Source organism: Triticum aestivum, chromosome 5B (genome assembly GCF_018294505.1).
Source record: "Triticum aestivum cultivar Chinese Spring chromosome 5B, IWGSC CS RefSeq v2.1, whole genome shotgun sequence".
In the NCBI taxonomy this organism is placed as follows: Eukaryota; Viridiplantae; Streptophyta; class Magnoliopsida; order Poales; family Poaceae; genus Triticum; species Triticum aestivum.
Window position 1 is genome coordinate 288,898,150 of NC_057807.1, and position 20,817 is coordinate 288,918,966.

At 44.6% G+C, this 20,817-nt stretch overlaps 1 protein-coding gene across 2 annotated transcripts; it reads right to left on the reverse strand.

The window, feature by feature from the left end:
* Nucleotides 1–2,393: 2,393 nt before the first annotated feature.
* On the reverse strand, nucleotides 2,394–9,302 carry LOC123111444 (phototropin-1A). Of its 2 annotated transcripts, none has more exons than XM_044532245.1 (23): nucleotides 8,945–9,302; nucleotides 8,249–8,741; nucleotides 7,971–8,153; nucleotides 7,793–7,884; nucleotides 7,406–7,679; nucleotides 7,107–7,320; nucleotides 6,928–6,998; nucleotides 6,622–6,728; nucleotides 6,364–6,413; nucleotides 6,178–6,261; nucleotides 5,685–5,744; nucleotides 5,494–5,583; nucleotides 5,140–5,216; nucleotides 4,931–5,015; nucleotides 4,723–4,803; nucleotides 4,282–4,385; nucleotides 4,071–4,120; nucleotides 3,723–3,829; nucleotides 3,419–3,541; nucleotides 3,237–3,289; nucleotides 3,042–3,195; nucleotides 2,811–2,951; nucleotides 2,394–2,698 (listed from the first exon to the last, which is right to left on the reverse strand). In XM_044532245.1, the coding sequence occupies exons 1-23, from the start codon at nucleotides 8,967–8,969 to the stop codon at nucleotides 2,597–2,599; spliced, it is 2,820 nt and encodes a 939-aa protein (XP_044388180.1). In that variant the 5' UTR covers nucleotides 8,970–9,302; the 3' UTR covers nucleotides 2,394–2,596. The 2 variants fall into 2 exon arrangements, with proteins under 2 accessions (XP_044388180.1, XP_044388182.1); XM_044532247.1 differs by having other exon boundaries at nucleotides 3,042–3,154; nucleotides 3,238–3,289; nucleotides 8,945–9,299.
* Between the last annotated feature and the right edge of the window lie 11,515 nt (nucleotides 9,303–20,817).

Genomic DNA, 20,817 nt, shown 5'->3' on the forward strand with positions numbered 1-20,817 from the left:
CGCACCTGCGCCATCCCCTCCGGTGGCTCGTCGCGCCGTCGCCACCCTGCCCTTCTGTGTCCGAATATACCGGTGACCTTTGAGCTCATGATGTACGGCCACGGCATCGAGGGGCTGGGATTCTTCCACCTCGAGGCCCTGACATTTCTCCTCCCACCTTCACGCTGCAGGCGATTATCACCATGGTTAAGGGAGTGGCGTCCCCTGAGATGATCGGGGCCGATCTCAACCACCTCTACCGTTGCCAGCTCCCAATACTTTATTGCGGTTTCATCCATTGTGGTTGGATTCGTGAACATGATAGCACGATCTTCGGCTTTCTTGGAATCACGAAGCCTCACCTCCTCAAGTCCAAGTCTACGCTCCTCCGCCTTCAACTTTCTCTCTTCGGCCGCCAACTTGGCCTTCCATTTCTCATATTCCAACATCTTGAGCTCATTCCACCTCACCATCTTCTCTTCTTTGCGTTCGGCCGCCAACACCTTCTTGGCCTCAATCATGGCCACAAGTTCTTCTTTGTATGTGCCACTGTATGCACTTATCTTCTTTCTCTCTTTTGAAATTTTGTTCCCTTCCGGTCTATTGTTGTCATCTTCATCCACCTCGTCGTCCTCCTCAATGGATATGCTCAACCTTGATCTTTTTGGAGTGGTCTCCGCAACACTCTTGATCTGCTTCTCATTTTTGCAAAGCTCTTTGTAGCAATGATGCAACACGAAGGGCTTGTGGCCTAACTTCTTGTTCTTATGCTTGAAGAGATCTTGGATGTACGGGCCATACTTCGTGACTTGCATACCGCTCGGCGGTGCATGATTCACTTGATTGATGCAACCGAACCATCAGTTGCATTGGCAGTGAATGGTGCCCCAACGATGCCCAAGAGACCCTTGTGTACAATTTGATTGCACCTCCATGGAGTTGTTGTAGTACTCCACAATTCTCTCCCAAAACATAGCCTTGTTTTGGTCCGTTCTAACCGTTGCATCAATGGAGATGTTCATCCAAGTATAACATAGAGCAATATCTTCAACTTGATTGTAGTTGTGAGTTCGTGACCTTGGAATCTTCATGCTTGCTTTAGTCACCTCCTCGAGTTCTTCTTCATCAGCCACCTCCTCTTCTTCCATCTCCTATTTGACCACCTCTCCTTCGGTCACCTTTGAATGATCCCAAATTGAATCGTAATTGAGATCGTCTAGCCCCACCATAGCCGAGGACTCCAAAGACGCCAAGAATCCGACCGTATTCATCTCCGCACTACGACAACAAAACCAATAAACTCCATCATCATCGGCCACCAACAATCATCGTCAAATTCATCGGCTGGAATGTCAAAGAAGTTTTTTTTACCTTATTGGCATTTTCTCAAGCACTTGGCGGCCGCGACCTTTCTTGCTGGCTACAGCGGCCGGGCGTGCCGAAACAGCGGCCGCCATAGGGGTGGCCAAAGACGCTGCGTGAGGCATCGAATGCAGATAGGGGACCAGAGTGACCTCCTCATCCTCCTCCTCCTTCTTTGCAGCCTCCTCGGTTTCCTAGCTCTCGACCGTCGCCAAAGAGGCGGTCGCCACCCCGGCGGCCTTTGTCGTGGTTGGAGCCAGTGCTTGTGGCCAGTGTAGATTTTTTCATCCCCAACCTCTTTCTCGACGTGGGGGTGGTTTCCGACGGCGACAAGCCGACGGGGTGACAGAAGGGTTTTGGCTACCCATTCCAGCGACATGGCAGTCATCGGTGGCAAAGGTGGCACGTGGAGGCGGCAGCGACGGGAAGGACACAACCGCGAGGGCGGGAGAAAGAGGCAGGTAAGTTTTACTCAGTTGCGCGTGCGCCGAGTATATTTAGGCGGCATGGGGAGGATTTTCGGCGGAGGAGTAAAACTTTTTTACTCCCATATACTCCCTCGGTCCCATAATATAAGAGGTATAGTGTCAAAAAAGCTCTTATATTATGGAACGGAGGGAGTAGATTTTCGCTCTTATATTACAGAACAAAGGGAGTAGATTTTCACTCTTATATCATGTGACGAAGGGAGTAGATTTTAGGAGTTCAGTTAGGTGCTGCATAGAGGAGTAAAACAAAAAATTTACTTCTCTGTAGAGACTTCCAGGGGATCGGCTAGAGTTGCTCTTAAATCTACTCCTTCGAACCCTTATTTTCTTTGGACGGCGGCACAAGAAATCTGAACTTGTCTCAGCAGGCGACGCAGCGGTCAGCCAGGTCGACATGGCGGCCGGCCGGCCGGAGACGGCAACTTCGGCAGGGCCCTCCGTCGCCGCTCCTGCATCTCCTCCTGGTAGTTGTTGAAAGACGATGCACCACCTCCCAATTCCGTTTCTTCAACTCCAATACTCCATCCATCATTTTTCTTTTGGGAACCTCCAGACGCACGCATATATGCATCTTAATTGTTTATTAATATGATCCCGATACAGGACTACATTGCGCTCAACAACTCCAGCGCTTATTCCATCCCCTACCGTCCTAAGTACGGGTACGAAAAAAAAAGAGCCAGCAACAGCAAACAAAACACGCATGATTGAGCTAGCACGGCCAAGATACATCTTTGGCATCTCTGTCTGTCCATCCACTTCTTCGTTCAGAACATGTCGGTGTGATTATCAGCAGCGGCAGCAGCAGCATCGCCCATTCCCTTGTCCACGTCGTCTGACAACAGTGGAGCGTCCATCTTTGGAGGAGCCTGCACCACGCCAGTTTCACACACAAACAAATTAGTTACACAACTGCAAGATGTCAAATTATGCTTGGTATTGCTAGCTAGGCTTAATAATAATAGAGTGCGTATTCATTACCGTGCCGTGCACAAGGGCCCAGTTGATGCCGCGGAAGAACGGGTGTTGTTTTATCTCGTTTGACCCCTCGTATGATCCCATTCTGTTCGCAGGATCCCGGTGCAGCAACCTGTAGATCAGCTGCCTCGCCGGGAGGCTCACCTGCTCAACCGAGTAAACACTCCGTGTCAACCAAAATTTTGCTCAGAAAGTATATGAATATATGCTATCCGCTTTCTTAATTAAGCGTACCGATATGCTCGCGGGAAATCTGATGTCCTTGTGTAGGATGTTGGCAAAGGTCCTTTGCCTGGTTTTACCTCTGAAGGGTGTGTAACCATACAGCATTTCATACAGAAGAATCCCTGGATCACCAAATGATTTCATTAGAATTACCGTATAAACATATGTACAAAGAAACTGCATAGTTAGTGGAGGAGGTATGTACCTAGCGCCCACCAATCAACAGCACTTGTATGGCCAGCTCCAGTAATAATCTCCTGCAACACAAGGACCAGTATCAGAATTAAATACTCTACATTATGCACACACACAAAATACAGGGAAACAACGGATATGTTGCAAAAATGGTGCAGAATAAACAAAAAAAAACAAGAGAAAGTACATACAGGTGCGATGTACTCCTCTGTACCAACAAATGAATTGGATGCTCGCATAGGTTCTGCAAAAAATATGGGTGAACTCCTGCTTTTCCTCCTACTTTTCTTATTACCTTCTTCTGGAAGAAAGACCTACCAAAACAGGAACAGATAATTACTTCACCTCACATAACCTATGAATATACTGAAGTCAACCTTCCCTTTGTAGGGCCAGCAATACATAAAAACTATATGCAGTTTTATGATTTATTGGAAGAGAAAGAGCTTCAAAGTTAAGTTAATTTTTTCCAAATCAAATTTAGTGTCTTTTTACCTGCGGTCTGCAAGATGTCAGGCAAGATAAATCAAAGTCTGTCAGGGATATGTGCCCGTCTCTATGAAGTAAGATATTCTCTGGCTTCAAGTCTCGGTAGATTATACCTGAGGATACAAATAATATTAAACAAGAGTAAACATGACACCTTATAAGCAGTAGAAATCTCAACCTGTATTATGCCAGCTCTTTTTTATTCTCGTAAGGAAACATTGCTTTTACGGCCTTATAGAAAATATGCTGCAAGGGCTAATTCCTTACTGAAGGCATATGCATTTGAAAGGTGGACATAATTGCCATTAATAATGCTGTGATGTAGCACAATCAAAGGGAGTTTCATTGGTATACCTTGACAATGCAAGTATTCAAGTGCAATGACAACTTCAGCTGCATAGAACCTGTTCCAATCATGAAAAATGTTAAATACTGCCTCTTGTACAACATCTAGAGTGGACAAAACCCCAAAACAATGAAGTGACACGCCTGTGACTGTGATCATTATCTTATATCAGAAATCACCCGACCAGATCTAAGAATAATAAACAGTTTGAATTATGACCTGACTGCATCTTCCCGCAAAACCTTCTGAGGTTGCCTATCTAGAAGCAGAAAGAGCTCCCCGCCAGGGTAGTAATCTGTAATGAGACATATATGTGTCTTTGTCTGCAACATTTGAGCAGAAACAAAAATTTCACTCGATTGTAGAACATGAAAAGTCATGGCGTCAATGAAGACAACCTCTTTCTAACCCCATCCCCACCCTCTCTCCAAAACATGATAGAAGGCCATTGGATTGCGAGCCAGGGCTGCTATGGTAGGGTTTAAACAAAGTAAAAACTTGAGCCTAGTGTGCTTCCTCTCAAATGAGCTTAAATTTATATTCAAACTTGGACCTATGTTAAATGTTAGGGACTAGACAAGCTTACTCATCAAGATGATTACACATGAACAAGTACAATGTGATCTATAATAAATTTCTTCCATATATTGATGAACAAACCTGAAATGATGCATACAATGTTGGAAGGAATGGGTGGTCCAACATATCAAGGATTTGTCGTTCAGCAGTAGCTCTATGGACCTAGAGACATTATAAACATTATCAGAAAAATGAAACAATGAGCATGAGTAGAACTATACAAGTAAACTACATTTTCCTATGATAATTAATGTTGTTATCATTTCAAAAGGTGAAAAAAGAATCAAACCTTATTGCGATTAAGCATGACATTTTTATCCATCGCTTTCATGGCAAAGTATTCACCTGTGTTTAGCAACTCCACCAAGTGCACACTACAATTTCAAGAATAATGTACATAGGTTACTATTTAAAACTTCTGATGGCAACAGAACTCAAGCAGTGCTACTATACAGATTTAAGTTAATTCTGTTTCAAACATAGTATGATAGGATTTACCTTCCGGTGTCACCAGACCCCAAAGGTTTTACAGGCCTGAAATGTTTCAGATCAATGTTTTCTCCACCCTCACGAACCTACAGAAGAAGTAACATGATCATCACAATGAAATGCCAAATGTATGTCTCCAATGATCCCCTGGTTTTGACAATATAGAATACTCCTACATTAGACATATAATCACTGTTCTGTAATGGACTGAATTCTTCAGCAGAATGCACGGGTGGAACTAGGTATATATTTCATGAACAAAACGAGAGGCACCCAAATCTCTAGTTTCTTTATATAATGCTAGTTTCATCCAGTGACTTTAAAATGACATGCAGAAAGCAGTTTGGTAAAACTATATCATACTTTTTGGATGGCTCTCCATGACGCAGAATCCTTCATATGTGGCTTTGGCAAAACTACTTTTGAGTGGTTGGCCCATAAGTCCTCCGGCGTCTGAAAACAATGGATGACTGTCAGAACTCCACACATATACTTGTTTGATCATTAGAAATATACTAATTTGATGAAGTGCTGGAATAATGGTTTTATCGTACCAAATTAGCATCTGGAAGTTCTTTTGCAGCCTCGTCAATATTTTCTGCAGTTTTCTTAATCTGTAACATGAACAACTCAGGTTAGTTCTGACGAATTTAAAATTTAAGGTCAATAGAACATTAAGTGGTCAAGTTGGCTTATCCAGACAAAAATAACATAAATCCATTAAAGAAAATTGCCATAACATGTTTTGTATATCTTCTAAAAAAACATGTCTCATGCATTTGACAGAATAGAATGTTGACTCAAAGACTAACATGCCATATGCATAACAATCCACAAGTTTGCTAGCATTAGAGTTGACTACCCATGGTGTATCATATTACATTATTATGTGATGCCGGTTGATGTTAACAAAATTTTGCAAGTAAATTCTTGGCGCTTGTAAAATCATAGCTATTGAAGAATGAAGACCCATATATCTACTTTTGTTACTTTCATAGCATACATGCATGCACAAATAATCTAGATTTAATTAAAATGGATACGAACCAGCATGACACCCTCTTTTTCGGCAGCATCTCGGACATGCTCAGTTCCATCCAACTGAACCCCAATAAAATACTGGACATCTCCCTGATCAACAGTCAAAATTGATGCATCTCAAATCACATGCAAACTCCATTGTATAGAGAAAGTTGGATAATATTTCCCATATGATGTTCATAGTTATAGTACCTTCTGATCACGCATAGGCTGCAAGTGAAAGAGGTTCCAGAACTTTTTACCTGTAGAAGTGATAAACGGCAATAAGTAATTTAGCTGGATTGTCTACCATTAAGGGATATATTTAAACACAAAAATATCTTAGTGTTAGTAACTGATACAAATATATTTTTTCTCAGCCAAACATTTCGGGAAACAGCAGTATTGAACAGAAATTGCATGATACTCTTGCATGGCACGGACACGAAAAGCATGTGAAAAGTAACATACCACTCTTTGTATAATTAATCAGCTGAACAGTGACCTCTGTTTGGTTATCTATGGCATCTCTAATTTTCCTCACTGTAGCACAATCAGTTTCAGGACCTTGGAGAAACCTGCGAGGAGGACCAACAAGAAAGTGACGCATAAGTCTTTTGCATGAAACACTAGTATACCAATCTACAACTATGCAGAGCAATAGAGATTCAATATCAGGATTTTTACTACACTGTGTAACCGTTAATCTACAAAGAGGTAAGAAAACCATGCCAGTGAAATTGCGCAATAAATGTGTAAGGTGATATCATCATTCACCTGCAGTTTCTTCCCAATATTTCTTCACGGCTGTATTCAGTCAATTGCAAGAAACTATCGGATGCAAATATCTGAAACACCGATTGAAAAAATAACGGCCATTCAAGAAAAAAATAATATCTATATGAATGAAAAGATGAGTGGGGTAAGAGGTACAGGAGGTCCCGGATGAATCTTACAATAGGATTATCTGGCAATCTTGGGTCAGTAATGACAAAGTTCTTCTCGATACGTTCAAGTGTAGTAGCCAAGTCTATACCCCTTCTCATTTCCTTCCTCCTTAGCTCATCATCAAAGCTCTCAGGTCTTTCATCATCACTGTCAAGTAGTGGATCTTCATCTCTTGGTTTCAGCATGTTCTTTTCTACATTTGCATGGCCCATACCAAGTAAACTGCACATACAGATTGAATAAGACAACAGGAACATGAAATGAGATGCTGAAATTCTACCCTTTGACTTTGTATCAACGAGCTTACCCCATAAGTGAAAACAGACCCGATTTTCTAGTTTTATTGCCTCCTTCAGGTACTTCGCTGATCTTCTGCAGTGAGCTTCTTGCTCCAGTGCGTGAGGTACGTCGAGATCCACTCTCTGAGCTCCTCTTGCCAGTACCATCACCCGTTAACACGCCTACTGATTCCTGTGACTTTCTTTTGAAGGTGCTATTACTTGATTCTGACAATGACCGTGGGTTCTTGAGAGCCAACAGAAGCTCAGACACTGAGCTACGGGCCTGGTCCTTCTGCCTTGCTGCAGGCATATATTTTTTCTCTTTAATACGAAACCAATTTAATTTCTGAAAATAACAAGATCTGCTAGCTAGTAGCACTTTTTCTTAAATAAAGCCAAAATAATAGTAGTACCATCATATTTGATGAGTGACTCTGGCAGTCCATTTGGACGAACAACAGTGTCCTTGTTCCCTTCGGTGTATTTACTCACTTCCACTTGCATCCTGGAACAGCAACAGGAACGGTGAGATATATGTCTAATTCGTGGCACTTATGTAAGGGGAAAGAAGAGAAGGGCCAGGGAGGTGACCCTATGAACTTGAGGACCCTGCCATCCTCATCCTTGATGGGGGCAATGGTCAGGAGGTTCCAGAATGCCGTGCCATCCTTCTTGTAGTTGAGGACACGACCGCAGTAGTTTGATCCGTCGGCTAGGGCCTGCCTGATCTTTGCGATCTCCGCCGGGTCGGTGCCGGAGCCCTGGAGGAAGCGGCTGCACAGCACAACAATTGCATCGATTAGTTGAATGGATGCCGTTTGATGGAGGAGGATAGATTGAGGGGGGTGGATGGATGATGGATTTGATACCAGTTCCTTCCGACGACCTCCTTGGAAGTGTAGCCGGTCATGTTGAAGAAGCCGGCGCTGGCGTACATGATGGGGTGGCCGGGGCGGCTGGCGTCCGACACGACGAACGTCTGCTGGAACGCCGAGAGCGCCGCCCGGAGCTCCTCCGACACCCGGGGGATGCCGGCGCCGGTGACGGCCTTGTCGTCGGAGCTGCTGCGGGCGGAGCCACCCCCGGAGCTGCGGGCGGAGACGCCCTGGGGCCGTCCCGTGTGCTCGTTGGTCTGGAGCACGAGGCCCCACTCCGCCGCCCGCTGCGTCGCCCTGTCGACATCCTCAATGTTGTCGTCGTCGTCCTGGCGGAACGGCGAGGCGGCGGGGCGGAACGCGGCGGGGGGCTCGGCGGAGGAGGATGGGTTGAAGACCTCGAGCGAGCCGCGGGAGTCGCGCGGCAGCTGCTGCTTCGGCCGCTGAGGAGGCTCGTCATGGCCGCCTCCTCCTCCTGCTGCTGCACCTGCCACCACCACCACTTAGCATCAGCTATCTACGGAGTAGGTAGCAACACTCCACTAAGCTAGCAATTCGAAAAGAAAAAGGGGAAAAGGACTGCATGTCAAGCTGGCAATTGGATCGAAATTGAAGAAGCATTTTGCCCCTGAAAATCATTGATCATACAATCATACAACTAAAGGCTCCAGCGGAAACCGTTGATCATACATTTAGGATGCTGCGGGCTGATCATTCAGAAATCGGCCGATCGATGGATGGATTCGAGGGCTTCTGAATTATCACGAACTGAATTAGAAACAGTGGCAAGACAGTAGTCAATTAAGGTCTAATCCAAATAGTGTCATCTGCAGCTGCCAGCATGAATGATCTTCTTGGTGCGTTTTCTCTATCAAATCAGTCAGCTGGAGCACTGTAGAGCGTGCTAACTGTTTCTTGGTGCCTGTCGTACTACATACTGGAGTATTTCCACATACTACTGGCCCGAGAACCAAATCCGGCACTTGTTCCTCCCGTGGGCAGGAGTAGGACTGGTGGTTGAGTTGAAAAGGGCGGCATCATGCTTGCTACCACAGAAAGTTAACTGGATTCTCTATGCATGTCGATCGATCTGCACCGCTTTATTCCCGGGCCATGGGATTCAACCCAGCACCATCCCCAGTGGTTGACAAGATATTTTCTGTAGCTAGCTAGAGTGAGCGCGACGCATGTCGGCTGCAGGTGCAAGTCGGAGTGCGATTAATTAGCTACTGTTTGTCTCTACGTACTCTAATGTGAAATGTTAGTAGTGGCACCATCAGCAAGTTGAGTGCAAGTCAGGTGAAAGTTGAAAGTGACGATGAAGAGAGGAGAAAGCACAGTAGTGCATCCACCAGCCGGGCTGGGCCAACTAAAAGGGACACTCCAGGCAAGTGTCTGTCTCATCCACACAAGAGTATCGCCTCAATCCACATCCATCCAGCCAACCCAATGGAAGCAAGCAAGATCGATTCACAACACGGAATTTGCTGCCACCACACATACACATGTACGTATATGTCTTCCCTCCTCCTCCCCTCACCCTCAGCCTCAGGACATCCACACCTGCAGTACTAATCAGGCAGCTGGTGTTGCACTTTCCACTTTGGTTTTATTGCGATCTGAATTTCAATTCCATGTCCTTCAGTTTCTAGTTTTGATTCAGTCCCAGTGGTTAACAGCAAGGCTGTGTAGGTACACTGAAATACTTACTAATCAGAAGGTGATACTGCGCTGAAGTGATCGAGCTAGTTCTGGATTCTCAACCGGCTTGCCCCTAACAGCTAAGCTATAGGATGTACAGTAATTATCAGTGCAAAAACTAATTGAAATTTGATTTTTGTCTCTAGTTTTTGCAACTTTGCAGCCACTATTAATTTGATTTCACGCTTTTGCCAGCTGCTTAGTTTGACAAATATCACTTTTTGCCATCTCAGCAAAAAAATTAGAGTGACAATTGTGATACATGTCAAAAGCTAAGAGTGGCAAAAGTGAAATGAAAAATTATCGTTTTTTGCCAAAGAAATGGCATTTGTGATGTATTGTCAAAATCTAAGAGTGGCAAAAATGAGATGTCAAATTCTAGAGTGGCATAAGCAAAGTTGGCAGAAACTAGAGTGGCAAAAACAAATTTTTCCCAAACTAATTAGCTGTAATTAACCGCACTAAAAATATATTAGCTGAAATAAACTAGTCATGGGAGCAACCCGCGGGCAGTTCTACGTCCTGGCGAGCAGGTCTGATCAAAATTACCGGCACATTCGAATCAAACTAGCTGACAGTCGATTCAGAAACTGAAGAAGAATGATGAAGCAGCAGCGAAATGGTTACGGCGGGTACCTTTGGAAGCCATCGTCACTACGAACTACGAAGCTTCAGCTAGTGCTCCACCTTCCCTCCTCTTCTTCCTCGGGCTCCGCGCGCGCGCGTGATCCGAGAAACCGAGACGTAGTACGTCGTCAGCTCTTCATCTCCTTATATTTCTTTATTATTTCTTTATTGGGCACTGGAATCAGCCACGAGGAAGAAGAAGGCTGCTCAAAGAGGTTGGAAGCAGAGCAGCTGAGGCAGCAGCAAATTAACTAGGAGTAGCTAGCTAGCTACAGCGGCGCGCCGAGGTGCGTGAACAACGTTAGCATGCATGCGCGCGCCAATCTGCGAGAAGGCGAGAAGCGATCTGCACAGTATATGCCCGCTCAGAAGACCGCGCGGCATGGTCGCGGAGGGAGGAAGGGGAATTGGGGAGCACCGGCACCGCTACCGCTACTGCTACTGCCCTGCTGCCGTCATGGGCTAGTTGTTCAGCCGAGGGAGACGACGACGGCTGGGGTCCTAGTTCCAGTCTGTCCACGTACGTACGGGCTAGTATCCCACACTCCCTTATCTTGGTTACAGGTGGATCGATATGGCTTGGGAAGGAGACAGGAGCAAGGAGGTGAAGCATCCACGCCCGTCGCTGTCGCTTTGTTTTGGCGGATTGGTCGCGGCCAATCTCGATCGGACCATGCTTCGTTCCACATTCTGTCCATCCATCGTCTTCGATGGTCGACCGATGCAAGAAAAGGGAGAGTGAATGAGCATAGCTGAGACGTTAGGTTTCTTTCGATGGAACTTGACCAACCAGGTTTAAGATCTAGATTTGACACGGGGTGATCGTATTTTTCTGAATTAATATCGGTCTTTTTGACACTACTCTTTCAATGATATGACTTGCCATCAATCATGAGGCGTGTGTGGCGGTGGACTGGCGGTGGATGTAATGATGTGTATGCATGTGACCATCTGGGTCTGTATTGTGTTTTTTTAAACGAAGAGTAACTAATGTTGTGCATTTTATTTTTAAACGAAGAGTAACTAATGTTGTGCATTTTATTGACCGATGTAAGGTAAATGACGATGGTGTGAGATGACTAATTTAAACCACGACGTAGCGGCGGACCCAAAAACTTCTCAAACCTTGGACAAAGCACATATTAAGATGCCTAAGATATCATCTTTTTGATACTCCCTCCGTTCGAAAATATTTGGCATCAAAATGATAAAAAGGAATGTATGTAGAACTAAAATACATATAGATGCATCTTTTTTATTCATTTTCATGACAAGTATTTCCGGACGGAGACACTATTGAAAAACATTAAAACTGAAGCGTCAAGCTGTCGGCAAGCTTGGGCAGCTGTACAAACCAGAGTGACCCAAATCAGCCCTTCTCAGGCCAAGCCATTTTGTATAGCATCTCCAGCCGTTGGCCCCCCAAGAGGCATAAAAATCGCTGCCTGGGGGAGAGCCAGCGGTATAATCGGCTCTGGGGGCGGTTGGGCACCTAGCCGTCACCCCCAGGTCGCCCCCAGGCGCCGATGTCGGCCCATTTTCGGCGAAAAATGGCTCGATATCGGCGCGGATCGGCCCATATTCGGCGTGGTTTGGCGTGAATTCTCAACATAAATAATTTTTTATCACATAGTTCATCACAGTAAATTAATATAAATCAAATAGTTCAACAGATAGTTCAACAACAAATAGTTCAATACAAATTATATAGTTCAACAAATAAAAACTCATATTTCATCACACGTCGAGCTAGGCGTCGCCCTTGATACTCCATAGGTGCTCCACCAGATCCTGCTGCAGTTGTTGATGCACCTGTGGGTCTCAGATCTCCTGACGCATAATGAGGTAGGCAGTCCAGGTTGCCGGTAGCTGGTGATCAACTTGGGCAAGAGGACCCTGCCTGTAGTATGCTTCAGGGTCAAACACTGGCTCTTCCTGTTGGGGAACGCAGTAATTTCAAAAAAATTCTTACGATCACGCAAGATCTATCTAGAAGAAGCATAGCAACGAGCGGGGAGAGTGTGTCCACGTACCCTCGTAGACCGAAAACGGAAGCGTTTTATCAACGCAGTTGATGTAGTCGTACGTCTTCACGATCCGACCGATCCTAGCACCGAACGTACGTCACCTCCGTGTTAAGCACACGTTCAGCACGATGACGTCCATCGTACTCTTGATCCAGTTGAGGCCGAGGGAGAGTTCCGTCAGCACGACGGCGTGGCGACGGTGATGATGAAATTACCGATGCAGGGCTTCGCCTAAGCACTACGACGATATGACCGAGGTGTGTAACCATGGAGGAGGGGGCACCGCACACGACTAAGAGAAACTTTGATGTGCCTTTGGGGTGCCCCCCTCCCACGTATATAAAGGGGGGAGGGAGGAGCCCGGCCGGGCCTAGGGGGTGCGCCCAAGGAGGGGAGTCCTACTAGGACTCCAAGTCCTAGTAGGATTCCACCAAGAGGGAAAGAGGGGGAAGGAAGGAGAGGGAGAGGGAGTAGGAAAGGGGGGTGCCCCCCTTCCCTTGTCCTATTCGGACTCCAAGGGGGGAGGGCCTGCCCTGGCCGCCCTCCTCTCTCTCCAATAGGGCCCATGGTGGCCCATTAGTTCCCCCGGGGGGTTCCGGTAACTCCTCTGGCACTCCGGTTTTACCCGAAACTATCCTGAACACTTCCGGGGTTCGAATAACATGGTCCATTATATCAATCTCTATGTCTCGACCATTTCGAGACTCCTCGTCATGTCCGTTATCTCATCCGGGACTCCGAACAATCTTCGGTACATCAAATCACATAACTCATAATACAAATCGTCATCGAACGTTAAGCGTGCGGACCCTGCGGGTTCGAGAACTATGTAGACATGACCGAGACACATCTCCGGTCAATAACCAATAGCGGAACCTGGATGCTCATATTGGCTCATACATATTCTACGAAGATCTTTATCGATCAAACTGCATAACAACATACGTTGTTCCCTTTGTCATCGGTATGTTACTTGCCCGAGATTCAATCGTCGGTATCATCATACCTAGTTCAATCTCGTTACCGAAAATTCTCTTTACTCGTTTCGTAATGCATCATCCCGTAACTAACTCATTAGTCACATTGCTTGCAAGGCTTATAGTGATGTGCATTACCGAGAGGGCCTAGAGATACCTCTCCGAAACACGGAGTGACAAATCCTAATCTCGATCTATGGCAACTCAACAAACACCACCGGAGACACCTGTAGAGCATGTTTATAATCACCCAGTTACGTTGTGACGTTTGATAGCACATTAAGTGTTCCTCCGGTATTCGGGAGTTGCATAATCTCATAGTCATAGGAACATGTATAAGTCGGAAGAAAGCAATAGCAATAAACTAAACGATCATAGTGCTAAGCTAACGAATGGGTCTTGTCCATCACATCATTCTCCTAATGATGTGATACCGTTCATCAAATGACAACACATGTCTATGGTCAGGAAACTTAACCATCTTTGATTAACGAGCTAGTCAAGTAGAGGCATACTAGGGACACTTTGTTTTGTCTATGTATTCACACATGTATCAAGTTTCCAGTTAATACAATTCTAGCATGAATAATAAACATTTATCATGATATAAGGAAATATAAATAACATCTTTATTATTGCCTCTAGGGCATATTTCCTTCAGTCTCCCACTTGCACTAGAGTCAATAATCTAGTTCACATCGCCATGCGATTTAACACCAATAGTTCACATCACCATGTGATTAACATCCATAGTTCACATCGCCATGTGACCAATACTCAAAGGGTTTGCTAGAGTCAATAATCTAGTTCACATCGCTATGTGATTAACACCCAAGAGCACTATGGTGTGATCATGTTTTGCTTGTGAGATAAATTTTAGTCTACGGGTCTGCAACATTCAGATCCATATGTATTTTGCAAAATTGTATGTCTATAATGCTCTGCACGGAGCTACTCTAGCTAATTGCTCCCACTTTCAATATGTATCTAGATCGAGACTCAGAGTCATCCAGATCGGTGTCAAAGTTTGTATCGACGTAACTTTTTTACGACGAACTCTTTATCACCTCCATAACCGAGAAATATTTCCTTAGTCCTCTTAGGTAACTAAGGATAACTTTGACCGCTGTCCAGTGATCCACTCCCGAATCACTATTGTACCCCCTTGCCAAATTCATGGCAAGGTACAATAGGTCTGGTACACAGCATAGCATACTTTGTAGAACCTATGGCTGAGGCATAGGGAATGACTTTCATTCTCTTTCTATTTTTTGCCATGGTCGGGTTTTGAGTCTTACTCAACTTTACACCTTGTGATACATGCAAGAACTCCTTCTTTGACTGTTCCATTTTTGAACTACTTCAAAATCTTGTCATGGTATGTACTCATTGAAAAATCTTATCAAGCATCTTGATCTATCTCTATAGATCTTGATGCCCAATATGTAAGCTGCTTCACTGAGGTCTTTCTTTTAAAAAATTCCTTTCAAATACTCCTTTATGCATTCCAGAAAATTCTACATCATTTCCGATCAACAATATGTCATTCACATATGCTTATCAGAAAGGCTGTAGTGCTCCCACTCACTTTCTTGTAAATACAAGCTTCACCGTAAGTCTATATAAAACTATATGCTTTGATCAACTCATCAAAGTGTATATTCCAACTCTGAGATTCTTGCACCAGTCCATAGATGGATCGCTGGAGCTTGCACACTTTGTTAGCATCTTTAGGATTGACAAAACCTTTTGGTTGCATCATATACAACTCTTCTTTAATAAATCCATTAAGGAATGCAGTTTTCATATCCATTTTCCAGATTTCATAAAATGCGGCAATTGCTAACATGATTTAGATAGACTTAAGCATCGATATGAGTGAGAAAATCTTATCGTAATCAACACCTTGAACTTGTCGAAAACCTTTTACGACAATTCAAGCTTTGTAGATAGTAACACTACCATCATTGTCCATCTTCCTCTTGAAGATCCATTTATTCTTTATGGCTTACCAATCAACAGGCAAGTCAATCAAAGTCCATACTCTGTTCTCATACATGGATCCCATCTCAGATTTCATGGCCTCAAGACATTTCGTGAAATCTGGGCTCCTCATCGCTTCCTCATAGTTCGCAGGTTCGTCATGGTCTAGTAACATGACCTCCAGAACAGGATTACCGTACCACTCTGGTGCGGACCATACTCTAGTTGACCTACGAGGTTTGGTAGTAACTTGATCTGAAGTTTCATGATCACTATCATTAGCTTCCTCACTAATTGATGTAGGAATCACCGGAACTGATTTCTGTGATGAACTACTTTCCAATTCGTGAGCAGGTACAATTACCTCATCAAGTTCTACTTTCCTCCCACTCACTTCTTTCGAGAGAAACTCCTTCTCTAGAAAGGATCCATTCTTAGCAACGAATATCTTGCCTTCGGATCTGTGATAGAAGGTGTACCCAACACTCTCCTTTGGGTATCCTATGAAGACAGATTTCTCCGATTTGGGTTCGAGCTTATCAGGTTGAAGCTTTTTCACATAAGCATCGCAACCCCAAACTTTAAGAAACGACAACTTGGGTTTCTTGCCAAACCACAGTTCATAAGGTGTCGTCTCAACGGATTTAGTTGGTGCCCTATTTAACGTGAATGCAGCCGTCTCTAAAGCATAACCCCAAAACAATAGCGGTAAATGAGTAAGAGACATCATAGATCGCACCATATCTAATAAAGTGCGGTTACGCCAGACACACCATTACGCTGTGGTGTTCCAGGTGGTGTGAGTTGTGAAAGTATTCCACATTGTTTAAAATGAAGACCAAACTCGTAACTCAAATATTCACCTCCACGATCAGATCGTAGAAACTTTATTTTCTTGTTACGATGATTTTCCACTTCACTCTGAAATTCTTTGAACTTTTTCAAATGTTTCAGACTTATGTTTCATCAATTAGATATACCCATATTTGCTCAAATCATCGGTGAAGGTCAGAAAATAATGATACCCGCTGCGAGCCTCCACACTCATTGGACTGCATACATCAGTATGTATTATTTCCAACAAGTCTGTTGCTCGCTCCATAGTTCCGGAGAACGGAGCTTTAGTCATCTTGCCCATGAGGCATGGTTCACAAGCATCAAGTGATTCATAATCAAGTGATTCCAAAAGCCCATTAGCATGGAGTTTCTTCATGCGCTTTACACCAATATGACCCAAACGGCAGTGCCACAAATAAGTTGCACTATCATTATTAAATTTATATCTTTTGGCTTCAATACTATGAATATGTGTATCACTACTATCGAGATTCAACAAAAATAGACCACTCATCAAGGGTGCATGACCATAAAAGATATTGCTCATATAAATAGAACAACCATTATTCTCTGATTTAAATGAATAACCATCTCGCATCAAACAAGATCCAGATATAATGTTCATGCTTAACGCTGGCACCAAATAACAATTATTTAGGTCTTAAACTAATCCCGAAGTTAGATGTAGAGGTAGCGTGCCAACAACGATCACATCGACTTTGGAACCATTTCCCACGCGCATCGTCACCTCGTCCTTAGCCAATCTTCGCTTAATCCATAGCCCCTGTTTTGAGTTGCAAACATGAGAAACAGAACCAGTATCAAATACCCAGGCACTACTGCGTAAGGTACACATCAATAACAGGTAGATCAAATATACCTTTCACTTTGCCATCCTTCTTATCCGCCAAATACTTGGGGAAGTTCCGCTTCCAATGACCAGTCCCTTTGCAGTAGAAGCACTCAGTCTCAGGCTTAGGTCCAGACTTCGTGTTCTTCACTTGAGCAGCAACTTGCTTGCCGTTCTTCTTGAAGTTCCCCTTCTTCTCTTTACCCTTTTTCTTAAAACTAGTGGTCTTGTTGACCATCAACACTTGATGCTCCTTCTTGATTTCTACCTCTGCAGCCTTTAGCATCGCGAAGAGCTCGGGAATAGTCTTGTTCATCCCTTGCATATTATAGTTCATCACAAAGCTTTTGTAGCTTGGTGACAGTGATTGAAGAACTTTGTCAATGACACTATCATCAGGAAGATTAACTCCCAGTTGAGTCAAGTGGTTGTGGTACCCAGACATTCTGAGTATATGTTCACTGACAACACTATTCTCCTCCATCTTGCAGCTATAGAACTTATTGGAGACTTCATATCTCTCAATCCGGGCATTTTCTTGAAATATTAACTTCAACTCCTAGAACATCGCATATGCTCCATGACGTTCAAAACGTCGTTGAAGTCCCGGTTCTAACACGTAAAGCATGGCAGACTGAACTATCGAGTCGTCATCAGCTTTGCTCTGCCAGACGTTCACAATGTCCGGTGGTGTTGCTCCTGCATCGGGTCTTGCACCTAGCGGTGCTTCTAGGACGTAATTCTTCTGTGCATCAATGAAGATAATCCTGAAGTTATGGCCCCAGTCCGTGTAGTTGCTACCATCATCTTTCAACTTAGCTTTCTCTAGGAACGCATTAAAATTCAAAGGAACAGTAGCACGGGCATTGATCTACAACAACATAGACATGCAAAATACTACCAGGTACTAAGTTCATGATAAATTAAAGTTCAATTAATCATATTACTTAAGAACTCCCACTTAGATAGACATCCCTCTAATCATTTAAGTGATCACGTGATCCAAATCAACTAAACCATGTCCGATCATCACATGAGATGGAGTAGTTTTCAATGGTGAACATCACTATGTTGATCATATCTACTATATGATTCATGCTCGACCTTTCGGTCTCAGTGTTCCGAGGCCATATCTGCATATGCTAGGCTTGTCAAGTTTAACCCGAGTATTCTGCGTGTGCAAAACTGTCTTGCAACCGTTGTATGTGAACGTAGAGCTTATCACACCCGATCATCACATGGTGTCTCAGCACGACGAACTATAGCAACGGTGCATACTCAGGGAGAACACTTGTACCTTGAAATTTAGTGAGAGATGATCTTATAATGCTACCGCCGTACTAAGCAAAATAAGATGCATAAAGGATAAATATCACATACAATCAATATAAGTGATATGATATGGCCATCATCATCTTGTGCCTTTGATCTCCATCTCCAAAGCATCACCATGATCACCATCGTCACCGACTTGACACCTTGATCTCCATCAAAGAATTGTTGTCGTCTCGCCAACTATTTCTTCTATGACTATCGCTACCGCTTAGTGATAAAGTAAAGCAATTACATGGTGATTGCATTTCATACAATAAAGCGACAAGCATAAGGCTCCTGCCAGTTGTCGATAACTTTTACAAAACATGATCATCTCATACAACAATTTAAATATCATCACGTCTTGACCATATCACATCACAGCAAGCCCTGCAAAAACAAGTTAGACGTCCTCTACTTTGTTGTTGCAAGTTTTATGTGGCTGCTACGAGCTTAGCAAGAACCGTTCTTACCTACGCATTGCCTTCAACAAGGACCGGGCATAGTCACACTCGATTCAACTAAAGCTGGAGAAACAGACACCCACTAGCCACCTGTGTGCGAAGCACGTCGGTAGAACCAATCTCATGAAGACGGTCATGTAATGTCGGTCTGGGCCGCTTCATCCAACAATACCGCTGAATCAAAGTATGACATGCTAGTAAGCAGTATGACTATTATCGCCCACAACTCTTTGTGTTCTACTCGTGCATATAACACTACACATAGACCTGACTCTGATGCCACTGTTGGGGAACGCAGTAATTTCAAAAAAAATCCAACGATCACGCAAGATCTATCTAGGAGAAGCGTAGCAACGAGCGGGGAGAGTGTGTCCATGTACCCTCATAGACCGAAAGTGTAAGAATTTTATCAACACAGTTGATGTAGCCGTACGTCTTCATGATCCGACCGATCCTAGCATCGAATGTACGGCACCTCCGTGTTCAGCACACGTTCAACACGATGATGTCCCTCATACTCTTGATCCAGTTGAGGCCGAGAGAGAGTTCGGTCAGCACGATGGTGTGGCGACGGTGATGATGAAGTTAACGGTGCAGGGCTTCGCCTAAGCACTACGATGATATGACCGAGGTGTGTAACCATGGAGGGGGCACCGCATGTCAGTGTCAAAACCCGCAGATCTCGGGTAGGGGGTCCCGATCTGTGCGTCTAGGCTGATGGTAACAGGAAGCAAGGGACACAGATGTTTACCCAGGTTCGGGCCCTCTCGATGGAGGTAAAACTCTACTTCCTGCTTGATTAATATTGAAGATATGGGTAGTACAAGAGTAGATCTACCACGAGATTGTAGAGGCTAAACCCTAAGAGCCAGCCTATGATGGTATGATTGTAATTGTGATCGGCCTTCTAAGGACCAACCTCTCCGGTTTATATAGACACCGGAGAGGGCTAGGGTTTACATGGAGTCGGTTACAAGGAAGGAAACACAATATCCGGATCACCAAGCTTGCCTTCCACGCCAAGGAGAGTCCCATCCGGACACGGGCCGAAGTCTTGAGTCTTGTATCTTCACGCTTCAATAGTCCGGATGTTGTACACAGTCCGGCTGTTCGGATACCCCCTAATCCAGGACTCCCTCAGTAGCCCCTGAACCAGGCTTCAATGATGATGAGTCCGGCGTGCAGTCTTGTCTTCGGCATTGCAAGGCGGGTTCCATCTCCGAATACTCCAAGGTAATTTATCGAACACTCAAACCGTGTCTGGATCTGCAAGATGATCTTCACATACCATTATAGGGAACGTAGCATAAATCTGATTCGCTGGCAATCTTCGTACGTCGTGCCCTTGCATTGTGGCCTGGTCCAACGCGAACCGGCATTCCTTGCCCCACCTCGACTCGTATTGCGAGGCGGTTTTACTGGCACGTCCCGCCAAAGCAGAGATCGTGTTCCTCTTATTACGGGATTTTCCATTAATATGGGCGTGAGTGACCCCACGACGACCGTTGGTATAACTCCGCGTGTTTTTAGATAAGCCTCAAGCGGTCACGCTGAGGACTCTTGATATTCATCCCCTTTATAAAGGGGTCGAGGCCTATGCCTCCCTTACACCTTCTCGCACCTTGAGCTCCAACGCCCAAGACCTAAGCCCAAACACCCCAAATCCTCCAATATGTCCGGATCCAACCTTCAAGGCCGGTGGGTGGCCTCCTCAATCTAAGAGAAAGACATTGTGAAGCTTAGGGAGGTCGGATATTTGACCGCTGACATCCGGCACAGGATT